The sequence below is a fragment of the Sciurus vulgaris genome (genome assembly GCF_902686455.1).
Source record: "Sciurus vulgaris genome assembly, chromosome: 2".
Classification (NCBI taxonomy): domain Eukaryota; kingdom Metazoa; phylum Chordata; class Mammalia; order Rodentia; family Sciuridae; genus Sciurus; species Sciurus vulgaris.
The window spans coordinates 128,644,209-128,656,309 of NC_136462.1; the positions used below are offsets into that span (position 1 = coordinate 128,644,209).

Genomic DNA, 12,101 nt, shown 5'->3' on the forward strand with positions numbered 1-12,101 from the left:
GTCTCACACATACTGGGAAAGCCCCTCTACCACTGAGCTACATCCTCAGCCCAGGGACAACTATATTCTATAAATATTTTGTTCATTTTCCCTACATGTCCTGTGAGGGGTTGATCCAATTTTCCTGGTCTGTTATTAGCATAAGCAGAAATGTGAGGAAAATTTCTGGATCCGTCTTCCATATTCCTAGTCTCTTCTGTCATATCTTCATGTCTTCACCTTTATGCCATACATTCTGAAAGAATTTCAATTTAATCATCTGTATCATTAATTTTGTTCCTGTTGTGTTTTTTTTTTTAAAGTTTTCATTTTTTTACTTCCAAGAATTCTCTTCTGTTCCTCATATACTCTTTTTCTGTGGCAGTTTTATGGATATGCTGGCCTATGGGAGCTCTATAAACAAAATAATGATGCTTTTTAATGTTATTGTCAGCATCAGCTCTTTTTTATCAGAGAGAAGAAGTTCATTTAAATAGAACTTGCTTTCTTTCTTTCATGCTACCAGTTGTTTTCAAAAACTCATTGACTCTTGATTACAATATAGGTTCATACTTACTGCAGACATAGACCAGAGGTCCCAGAACCTGGCTGCTCATGATGATTCTCCAAGAAGTTTTGAAAAAGCACAGATACTAGGGTCAAGTCCTTGTGTAACTGGTTTAGAGTGAGACTTTGGCATTGTTGCTGCATTCAAAGCAATGAAGGTAATCCTAAGGTGCAGCCAGCCATGAGAATAGTTAAATAACTAGCTTGGGACTGCAGTGGACATCATGGACACAGCAACTTAGTGGCTTCATTATTTCCCCAATTGCCTCAGAATAGTTCAGGATCCTGGGTCGGCTTCCTGAGATCTTTTTTTTTTTTTTTTTTTTTGCGGTGCTGGGGATTGAGCCCAGAGGCCTTGTGCTGCTTCCTGAGATCTTGACCTTCCTAAAGGGATCCACTGGGAAAAAACTCATTTTAAAAAACTCATCCTTGCTGACTTAACTCTATAATATATAATGATCCTTGGTATTCATGGAACCAACCCCCACTACCAAAATCCCAGACGCTTAAGTTCCCTACATAAAATGGGCTAGCATTTATATTTAACTTACACGATTCTCCCATTTTATTTATTTATTTATTTGTTTATTTATTTATTTATTTATTTATTGTGGTCCTAGGGATTGAAGCCAGGAACATTCTACCTCTAAGCTTCAATCCCAGACCCCCAACCCTTTTAAACTTTATTTTGAGACACAGTCGCACTAAGTTGCTTAGGCTTGTCTTGTGATCCTCCAGCCTAGCCTCCTAAGTAGATGGGATTACAGGCATGCACCATTGCACCCAACTCTCCCATGTACTTTAAAATCACCCTAGATTTCTTATAATACCTAACACAACCAAAATGCTATGGAAATATTTGTTTATCCTGTATTGTTAATGGAAAAACATCAAGGGAAAAAAAGTCTCTGCATGTTTGGTACAGGTGCAATATTTTTTCAAATATTTTCTAGCCATGGTTAGTTGAATACTTGAATGTGGAAACTGCTGATAGAGCTGACCATATTTTCAAACCTCCTCCTCATTCATTGCTTCTCCTCCTCCACTGTGCTTGGAATGCATCTTCCATCTGTTAAGATGGAAATTCAGTTCCTCTCATCTCATGTTCCTGTTTGGGAAAGTTCATGGCTTCCTATTGCAGGTGGAGCAAATCCAGACACTTGTCCCTTCCAAAGGTCAGTGAAGCCCTGCATGCTGACCACGTTGTCTACAACTACCTTCTGCCACTTCTTTCTACACCCAGATTTGCTCTTGTCCTCAGATGGACCCTTGTAGCTAAGCCTCTGGCCTGATTTCAGGCTGGTGCACCCAGGCCTGCCCACCTCAACTCCTGTGGCCCAGTCACATCTCCCACCCATCATCAGGTCTCCCATGTCAGTGGATGGAAAGGCCAGTTTTCAGCTGTTCAGCCATCCAAGACTCTATTCTTCCTTTCACACCTTATACCAATAGCAAATCCCACTTGCTTTAGGCCATGTCCCACCTCCACATGGCCTACCTACATCACCATCCCTCTCTCCAGGATCACTGAGGTGACCTCTTCATGCTTCAACCTTGGCCCTTCTGCATTCTAGTCACATGGTGACTGAGCAGAGTTTGAAAACCTGAGTCCAGTCACAAGATTCCTCTGCTCAAAACCTTTCCAAGTCATCCATTCTCACTCAACTTAAAAGAAAAATTCTCACCAGGATTCACAAGGCCCTATGAGACCTCACTCCAGGATGTTCCTGCTCTGGCCACCAGGGCCTCTTTGTTGGGCCTGGGATCCTGCACCCTCCTACACTTACTGTTTCTTCCCCACAACGTCTGCATGGCTTCTATTGGGCCTCCACTCCCAGTTGCCAGGAAATTGTCTCTGACTCCCTGTCCACAGAAGCAGCAGCACACCATCCCACCCTGCTTCATGCTCCCTGTCATCTGTACTTCCTCTCTGTCAAAATTCCTGAACCAGGTCTTAGTGTTCAGGAGAGCAGAGTCTGCACTGCCTATAGCATAGCCTGTGAGTTAGCAGGTTTCTGAATGAATGAATGAGTGGCAGAGAAACCCTACCTGTTTTGAGCATATTGGGACTTATCTTGTTTGGGGACTTTTTAAACAGCTGCTTCCTCTGCCTGTTTCTTCCACTGGATCTTGCCTCCTCCAGGTTTCATCTCTTTGGAGAGGCCCTCCTTTATCTCTCCTGTCACCATCTTGGAAGGGTCTCAGGATTTCTATTTCAATTGCTACCTCCGCCTGCTGGAAAGTCAGTTCCACGAATGTCTGTTGTCCCTGAAAATTCTCTCTTGTGTTCCTAGAACCTGAGCAGTGCAGGGCACACAGCAGGAAGTGAAAAAGTTATTTACCGAAAAATGATGAAAACAGTGATTTGTCCAGGGCCTAGCATCCTGGCCATCACTTGGTGGTCTGGAGGGCCAGCCCAGCACTGGCCAAACTTCATACAGCCCTGCCTCTGCCCAAGGCATCCAAGACTGTGAGAATTTAGCTAGCAAAAGACATCCAAGCTCAAAACCCTTACAAAGTCCAACAGATCACCCAGTGGGATTCTTTCTGGGAGATGCATTGAGCTAAGCCCACTGGAAATAATGAATTTGATTGGTGAAGAGCTCGTGGAGAAAGATTCCAGACTTTAGGAGCAGTGTGACTCACAGAATCTTGGAACCTTAGAGTGGAATGTAGATAGGATGAGCAAGGCCTGTTCTGAGAGGGGTAAGGAGACCTCTCGCCCTGGGGCTGGGTCGGGACCAGGGAGGGGCAGAGTTAAATCAGCAAGTTGGTGCCAGTTGCCCCCAGGGCCTCAAGGGGCCTCTGCCTGAGGAGTCAGCTTTTGACTTCGTAAGCAACGGGGGACTCCTAGAAGCTCCAGGGTAAGGAAATGAAATGAAGTGGTCAAGTAATTACTTGGGCAACGGGGGAGTGAACTGACTGAAGCATAGATATTGGGAGGCAAGAAGACCCAGGGAAGGCTTTGGGGTAGCCCTTGAGGATAACTATAAAGACTGGAGGCAGCTGTAAAAATGGAGGGAAGCAGAAGGCCTCCAGATCTTACTGGGTGTGGTGATGGAGGAAAAGGCGGAAACACCAGGTGTTAGGTGCTAGAAACATGGGAGTTATGGTCACTCATTTGCTGTTAATAGTTTGTGATGCTACTGGTTTTACTGGTGGATCTGATTTCTTTTCCTGAAAATGCACACATCAGTCAAATCTTATTCTGGCCTGGGCCTCCACACATCAAAATTGTACCCTTCAACTGAGGAGGAAGGAGAGTTGATATATGGGGCAGATTATTACCCCAGTGTCTCTCACTCTACCCTCCTTATGTTGGATTCTGATAAATATTGTGGGCTGTGGCAAGGCTGGCTGTAGAGAGGCCCTGGCATAACTGGATGGGATGAAATCCAGGGTGCATGAAGGGAGGTCCACCCTGAAGGAGGGGTGTGGGGGAAAGACAAGTGACTTGAACAAAACTAGGTAAGTGTCTTGTCAGGAGGCACCCAAGGAAGGAACCCAAGGCCAGCAAAAGCTGCCAAAGCAGTCTCTCTCGCTCGCTCTTATTTTTTTTATTTTTTTATTTTTATTTTTGGTACCATGGATTGAACCCAGGGGCTCTCAACCATTAAGCCACAGCCTCAGCCCTTTTTATTTTTTATTTTGAGGCAGGGTCTTGCTAAGTTGCTCAGGGCCTTGCTGAGTTGATGAGTCTGACTTCGAACTTGCGATCCTCCTGCCTCAGCCTCCCAAGGTGGTGGAATTACAGACATGTGCCACTGTACCTGTCCCAAAGCAGTCTCTTGAGAGATTAGTGTCCCAACGAAGGCTAGGAGGAGTTGGAGAAAGAAAAAAAAGAGATCTCCAAAAAGGAGGAGGAGGCCATTGCTTCCCAAATTCAGAAAGGCTATACCCCAAAGGTGCATCCAGGCATCCCAACCATGCCTCCAGGCAAGAAATTCCTGTTTTCTCTTCTGTACCACAAAGTGAGTAGCAAACTCTCTCATCTGTGGTGCACCAGTGGGGTCTTAACTGCAGAAGAGAGTACTCCTGGACTCCTGTAGTCCACTTTGCACAAACTCTTTTTATTCCCCTTCAGTATGAAAGGAAGCCCTGTGCCCCCCAAACTCCTGGGACCCTCTTCTACCCAACCTCATCCACCCCAACAATCATCCTCAACTCCCTCTCACTGTCTGGGTGATAGTCCACACTTCAGAACCACAGCACAGCAGTAACATTTCTGTCTTCAGGTTCACCAGGAAGGGAAAAAGACCCAAATACCTGCAAACCACCCACTGTCTTTGCTACAACATAGTATTCTTGCCTTCCATGAATAAAACAAAACAGAGCCAGGAGGCGTGGAGGGGAGAGGTGGGGAGGAAGAGAGGGAGAGAGCGATATTTCCTTGTTTAGGGGCGTAAGGGAAGGCAATGATAATCATAGAAAGGTAAAAGTGTCTAGTTCAATCAAGAATTGAATCTGCAAGTAAATGAGGTTTGGCGGTGGGGCAGCGAAGTTTGTAAGGGTGATAGGAATTGCGATATCACGAGGTCTCCCTAGAAGCCCATGTCCTATTCAAACTAAGATTTGAAAATTGTGCAATAGGTAAACTATGGCTTCTCTGGATTTTTATTCCAATTGATTCCACTGGTCTCCTGAGACCATTTCTCGGTCCAGGACCAAGTTAGGTCTGGCTCAGGAAAAGTGCGCCAGCCGCGAAGGAACTGCTTTTTCTCTCTACACTGCAGTTTCGTCTGTCCTAACGGTGGCAGAGCGCGTTTGAAAACGTTCTGGGATTAAAATGATACTTCTGGGAAATGAAACCAAACCCCTCTAAAGTTTCTAACTCGGGCTATTTTTTGTTTCCCGCTATCCGGAATGACTGAGTCTGGGAGCGGAGCGAGGGCGGGGTCGAGGAGCCACCTCGGCGGAAACAACCCAGGCGGGCTGGCTGGCGGGCGCGAGTACAAGGGGGCTCTGTGCCTCGCAGCACCCGGGCCCGCCCGCGCCCTGCTGGGACTGCAGACCGGCGGCAGGGGGCTGGACTCGGACAGGGCGGGCTGGGCGGGGCAGGCGGCTAGCTGACCGCGATCTCCGTGCGTCCCGCAGGCGGGGATCCCGCGCCGCCGCGCCCGGGTGGCCGGCGATGATCACCTAGGAGGCTGGCGCTAGCGGCGGAGGAGCCGGGCGCGGCGACACGGGGCCATGCAGCGGGAGTCGGAGTCCACCGAGGAGCCCGAGCCTCCGGGGCGGCGGCGGCGCCGCCGGGAGGGCAGGACGCGCACGGTGCGCTCCAACCTGCTGCCGCCCCCGAGCGCGGAGGACTCTGTGGCTGGTGCCACCAAGGGCGAGCGGCTGCAGCGGCTCGGGTGTGTCCAGCACGTGGCAGACAACCGGCTCAAGACCACCAAGTACACGCTGCTGTCCTTCCTGCCCAAGAATCTATTCGAGCAGTTCCACCGCCTGGCCAACGTGTACTTTGTCTTCATCGCGCTGCTCAACTTCGTGCCGGCGGTGAACGCCTTCCAGCCTGGCCTGGCGCTGGCGCCCGTGCTGTTCATCCTGGCGGTCACGGCCTTCAAGGACTTGTGGGAGGACTACAGCCGCTACCGCTCGGACCATGAGATCAACCACTTGGGCTGCCTAGTTTTCAGCAGGTGAGCCTCGCTGGTTGGGCGGGTGAGCGCCGGGGTCCGCGTAGGGTCGGGGCGCTTCCAGGAACTTGAACGCAGTTTGTCTCTGGGCAGGGGTGACATGGGGCAGGGGAGGAATGTAGAACAACGCCGGACAGAGGGCAGGCCGCGTGGGGCATGGTGCCTGGAGCTGCGTGTTGGGCAAGGCGTTGAGCCTCTAAAGCCCGTCAGCGGCTGTCTCCGCCGCCAGCAGGAAGACCTAGATGCAGGACCCTGTGGGGATCCCCTGTCCAGGACTGTCACTCTAATTTGGAGACAGAATAATCCCAGGGCTGCAGTTTAGCAGCCACTGAGCATCTCATTGCCGGCACTAAATAAAAGAAGCCCATCAGCGCCTGAAGTTCCTACTTAGTTCTTGGCCGAGCTCTGTAGACCAGGATGTATGAAACTAAGAGTTGGTTAACTTGTCTTGGGGCAGCAGAGTGAAATCGCCACAAAGTTCTGATATCCAGGGCACAAATCATATTGAAGGGTGTGGTTAACGACCATGCTGGTGCATCCACTAATGTGACCTGTGAGCAGGCCACAGACTGGGTACCATTTCTTAGGTGCCTGCTCAGTTCTCTTTCTCCCCCTCCCCTTCTCAATCCCCCTTCTCTCTTTTTCTTTCTCCTGTTCAGTTTTCTTAATTTGAGCTTGTTTCCAGATGGAAACAGGCTTTGAGGGTGTTGCCCAGGTTAGTACCAGGGAATGACCTTCCAGTGGGTTCATTGTACTTTTTTCCCCTCTGCTTGGCGAATCTGTTCAGGATGCCACTGCGTCTTCTTCCTTGGTACCCTCCAGCTGGAGAGCCACTTCACTATAGATCCATCTGGGAGCTGTGTCCAGTAACTGGAACACCCTTGAGAGAGACAAATGTCAACCTCCTTCCAAGGTTCAGCCCATTTTGTCCTCCTCTTTAACCTTGCTGGGCCTGTGGCAGGGGTAGAGATAGGCCTCCATCTCCACCCTTGTCTTGGCCGACATTTGCACTGTTCCACATCCATCATGCCTGAAGGCATCTTAGGAAGCCCCTGCCCTCTCAGTGGCAGATAGTTTCCCATGATTGCTTCCTCCTCTTAGAATAACTTAGATGAAGACCATGAACAACTATCCCTGAACTTAGTACTTTTTAAAAAATCTTTTTCTGAGGAGGTACTGAGGACTGAACTCAGGGGTCCTTTACCAATGCACTACATCCCCAGCAATTCATCCCTGGATTTTTTTTTTTTTTTCTTTTTTCTTCTTCTTCTTCTTCTTCCAGACAGGGGTCTCACAAAGTTGCTTAGGGCTTTGCTAAATTGCTGAGGCTGGTCTTGAATTTATAGTCATCCTGCCTTGGCCTCTCCAGTTGCTGGGATTATAGGTGAGCACCACCGCACCTTGCTTGAGTACTTTCTTTGAGAAAGGGTGTCCTTTGTTTTCCACATTGACTTGAGTACTTTTGACCTTCCCAACACTGCAATGGATGTGCTTCATACTTAATTTACATAAGCCTAGAGTAAATAGAGGTTTAACTTGCCCAAGATCACCTAACTGCTATATAGTGTTAATGGGTTTTGATTCAGGTCTTCTGACTATATAGCTTTTCCAATATTCTTTTGCTTGTGCTTCTCAAACTTTTCACATAAATTCATTGGGGAGTTTTAGAAGAATAGTTTTCTAAAGTGTTAGTCCCAGCAGGTCTGGGAATGGGCCCAGGATTCTGAGTACTGGATTAGCATGGAGGTGAGTCTTATGTGGTGGCCCACAGTTGAGTAATACCTCCCTGCTTACCCATGAGAGGTGCCCCTGGCCAGTTGTCAAGTATGACCTGGATGGGAGGGACTGTGGAATTTCCTGGCTCCTGTTCACCACAAGTCTCAGTACGGGAGGGAGAGGGACACCATTACACAAATGCCCTCAGTGTCCCTCCGGTAAGCACTCCAGACAGCTCTATGCCTTTCCTCTGCCCTGTCTGTCTGTCCTTTGTACCACATAACTTGGGTGGGGCTCTAGCCCATTTAAGTCTTTGTACACATGCCACTTCCTGTTATCATTGAGCCTATAACTCCAGTAGCCTCTTTTAAGAAGTTTATTTTTTGGCAAAATGCAACCCATTATGTCATTTGAGCCTTATAATAACCATCACACCCACTTTATGGATGAGAAAATCGAGACTGGAATCTAAAAACAGTGTTCACTGGAAGGCTTCATGGGCTTGTGAACACTTGGCTCCCCTTGACCACACCTGTCCAGTTTCTCCTCCTCCTCAGCTCTGACCAGCTGGTTCCTGAATACTCCCTGCTCCCCTTCAGCTCCAAGGAGGGTCCTTGGGAGAGGAGTGCTTTCAGGAGGAGTTCTGATACCTTCCTGTCCCTAAGTCAAATTCCTTCAATACCTTCTTAGGGAGACCATGGACCTTCTACCTGGGAAGGCCTGAGGGGTGCTCCTTGGTGGTTATGGGAGGGATGGTAGTTATGTGTGGAGAGGAGATGGGAACTTTGCTCTCTCTGACCCAGTTGTCTCCTTTTCTGGCCGAATCTGTCAGCATTTGTCATTCACTTCCAAACTGTGCTGAGGACAGACAGCTCAATGCCCCACTTCTATTCATTTTTCCCCAAAAGGCAGGTCAAATTCTCCCAGTTCTTGAAGTTCTGGAAAGGGTGTTGCCAGACTCTGGTGATGGAAGGAGGAGGCTGGGGCCCACCCAGGGCTTGTTATAGGAACAGATTGTGCTGTGGACTAGGTCCACAGGGTAGGATGCTTGTTAGGAGAAGCCTTTCCAAGGTGCTCAGGAGTCTGGGACTAGAAATGGGGACCAGGAAGGATGTGACTAGGTAAAAGGCGGGGCGTGGCAGATGCTGCAGGTAAAGAATCACAGGGGAAGGGGGTGGCCTTTGACATTGTCAGAGCAATGAGAACTGGAAACAGGTTATTAGGTTTATGGGGATGAGGCATGGACATGAAGCCTGGGATTGTGGGGATCTGGTATCAGGACAGTCTAGGAAAAGACTTGTATCAGGCCAAGTCTCTTCACTGCCTTTCATTAATAAAGAGCAAGTCAGAAGTATAGTTGTGAACTGTGAGGGTTGATTCTACATTGTGTCTCCTACAAGTCTCTAAGTGTGCCATTTAGGTGCTATGTTCAGTTATAGGATTTGTTTTTTTCTTTTTATGTTACGGAGCCTGGCCTGAAATTCCTGGGCTCAAGTGATTCTCCTGCCTTAGTCTGCTAAGTAACTGGGACCACAGCTTTATGTCACTACTCAGCTTAAAGCATGCGTTAATGCAGCAGTTAGGGACACTGACTCCGTCCCTGGAGGATGACATTCTTTTGTATTCTGATGCGGAGTCTGCAGTGAATCAATCATTTGTACCATTATTCTTATCTTTATAATTATTATTAATTTTTTTCTGCTGTACTAGGGATTGAACCCTGGGGTGCTCTACCACTGAACTAAAGACCTAGCCCTTTTTGTTCTATATGTTGAGACAGAGTCTCACTCAGTTGCCCAAGCTGACCTCAAATGTGGGATCCTCCTGCCTTAGCCTCCCGAGATGCAGGGATTACAGGCATGCACCACTGCACCAGGCGTGCCATTATTATCATTATTGTTATTGCAGTACTAGGGATTGAATGATTGCAAGGCACCTTTCAGCTACTCTTTCAAGAATGATGGAACATTTCTACAAAATAACCTGTGATGACCTTCCCCTGAATCTTTTGGGCTCAGTACTGGGATCTGTTAGCAGTCCCTCAGAGTCCATTGTCCTTTTTTTTTTTCCTTTTATTATTATTATTATTTTTTAAATATTTTTGGTACCTGGGGTTGAACCCAGGGGCTCTTAACCCCTGAGCCACATCCCCAACCCTTTTTATCTTTTGATTTGAGACAGGGTCTCACTAAGTAGAGCCACGCTAAGTTGTTGAGGCTGGCCTCGAACTTGTGATCCTCCTGCCTCAGCCTCCCTACTCACAGGCATTACAAGTGTGCATGACCTTGCTAGGTCTTCTATCATCTTTTGGGAAAACAGATGGGGTTGCTCTATGCTTCTTTTGGAATTGCCCTTATTTTTCTCTCTTCTCCCAGCATTCTCCAACTTTCCAGGGTTACCTGTCTAACCCTTTACACTTCATGATTTGTTGTTTTGGAAGAGCTCAGTGGTAGACAGAAGGTGATTGTCTTACTCAACAAAATCCTCCTTTTGTTTTTTTTCTTCCCATGGTTTTGGTTATCTTGCTTCCCCTCTGCCTTTTCTCCTTTGTGTCCCTCCTGCCAGGAGCCTTTCCAGGTGATCAAGCTCCTCCTTGCTGGTGTGCTTAACTTTAGGGGTATATTCCCTCCTCCCCTTCCTCATATTTATTTATTTATTTATTTTTGGTGCTGGGGATTGAACCCAGGGCCTTGTGCTTGCAAAACAAACACTCTACCAACTGAGTTCTCCCCCCAACCCTCCCCTTCCTCTTAAAGAAGCAAAGTGTTGCTCCTCTGGGAAGCACAACATCTTTCTGTTATTTGGAGTGAAATATTTGCAAAATATTTTACTTGACACAAGGACAAGACCAGGAGGTATAAATGAGTATATGTGTGTGTGTGTGGGGGGGGGGGTTGTTTGAGGACTTTTTTTTTTTTTGGTGGTGCTGGGGATCAAACCCAGGGTCTTGTGCTTGCAAGGCAAGCACTCTACCAACTGAGCTATCTCCCCAGTCCAAGGAATATTTTGACATTGCCATTCTCGTGTTTTTGGAAATAATTTTTCTTTTGATATCTATTTTATATCCTGTATTCTTGGGCTCATGTGGTCAAGTTATAGTGGAAAAATAACTTCTTTCCCTAAATAGTTGGTCACTGTCAAAGTGCAGTCCATCATGGCTTGATATTTTTTTCTTTTCACTTATTAACAACTGGGCTGAGAGTTCTATTTATGTATTTACTTATAGTGGTACTGGGGATTGAACCCAGGGGTGCTCTACCACTGAACTCATCCTCAGCCATTTTTCTTTGTCACTGCGGAATCAGAGTTTCACATTATACCCTTTTGGGGAAGATAGCTCAGTCGGTAGAGTGCTTGCCTTGCAAGCACAAGGCCCTGGGTTCAATCCCCAGCAACACACACACACACACACACACAAAACACATTATACCCTTACCATTGAGCTACATCCTTTGCCCCCACTTTTAAAATTTTGGGACAGGGTCTCTTCAAATTACTGAGGCTGTCCTCAAACTTGGAATCCTCCTGCCTTAGCCTTCTGAGTGGCTGGACTTACAAATGTGTGCCAGGAAGCCTGGCTAGCTGATATATCTTTTAGATCTCTTTTAATCTTACCCTTTCCCCTGGCCCCCGGTGCCCTTGCAATTTATTTTGCCGAAATTGGGTTATTTGTCCTGTGGGGTTTCCCGAGGCCTGTTTATTGCCCATCGCCTCTGTGTGGTTTTATGGCAGCGTGCTCCTCTCCTCTGTGATTCCCATAAAGCGATAGGTGGGTCTGGACACTTCCTCAGAGCTTCATGAAACTCAGGTTTGAATTGTTCTTTTGGTAAAAACCACATTCACAGGGGGTGTTCTGCACTGAGAGACCCTGTGCAGAACCAGAGGCCATACCATTTACCTGTGCCTCTTGGTGTGATGTTGGCAGCCTTCAGAATATCCTTGCCTACCTTCATTGCTTTGTTCAGGGATGGAATGTGGTGTGACCTAATTCTTTCATCTATCACTTTTGGAAAGAAACACTTCTACTCATCGATGATCTGTTTTTCTTTTCCCCATGGGACAGCTAAAATAGGAAAGGAGGCTTGATGTTGATCAGTAGAATTTTCCAGTGGGAACCAATTAGCTTTCTGAAATTTTTAAACTTTCTGTTTTGAAATAATTTTGGACATACAGAAAAGTGGCAAAAATAACATAGGATTC

General features: G+C 47.3%; 1 protein-coding gene across 4 annotated transcripts in view; it reads left to right on the forward strand.

Annotated features, from left to right (window-relative positions):
• The first annotated feature begins 5,457 nt into the window (after positions 1-5,457).
• Positions 5,458-12,101, forward strand: part of ATP10A (ATPase phospholipid transporting 10A (putative)) — a 171,569-nt gene continuing 164,925 nt past the window's right edge. For 3 of the 4 annotated variants that reach the window (XM_079128429.1, XM_079128431.1, XM_079128432.1), the window contains exon 1: positions 5,459-6,188. In XM_079128429.1, the coding sequence (XP_078984555.1) occupies positions 5,737-6,188 (452 nt within the window). In that variant the 5' untranslated portion in view covers positions 5,459-5,736. Of the gene's footprint in view, positions 6,189-12,101 lie in introns of all 4 variants that reach the window. The other variant, XM_079128430.1, reaches the window with a different exon arrangement.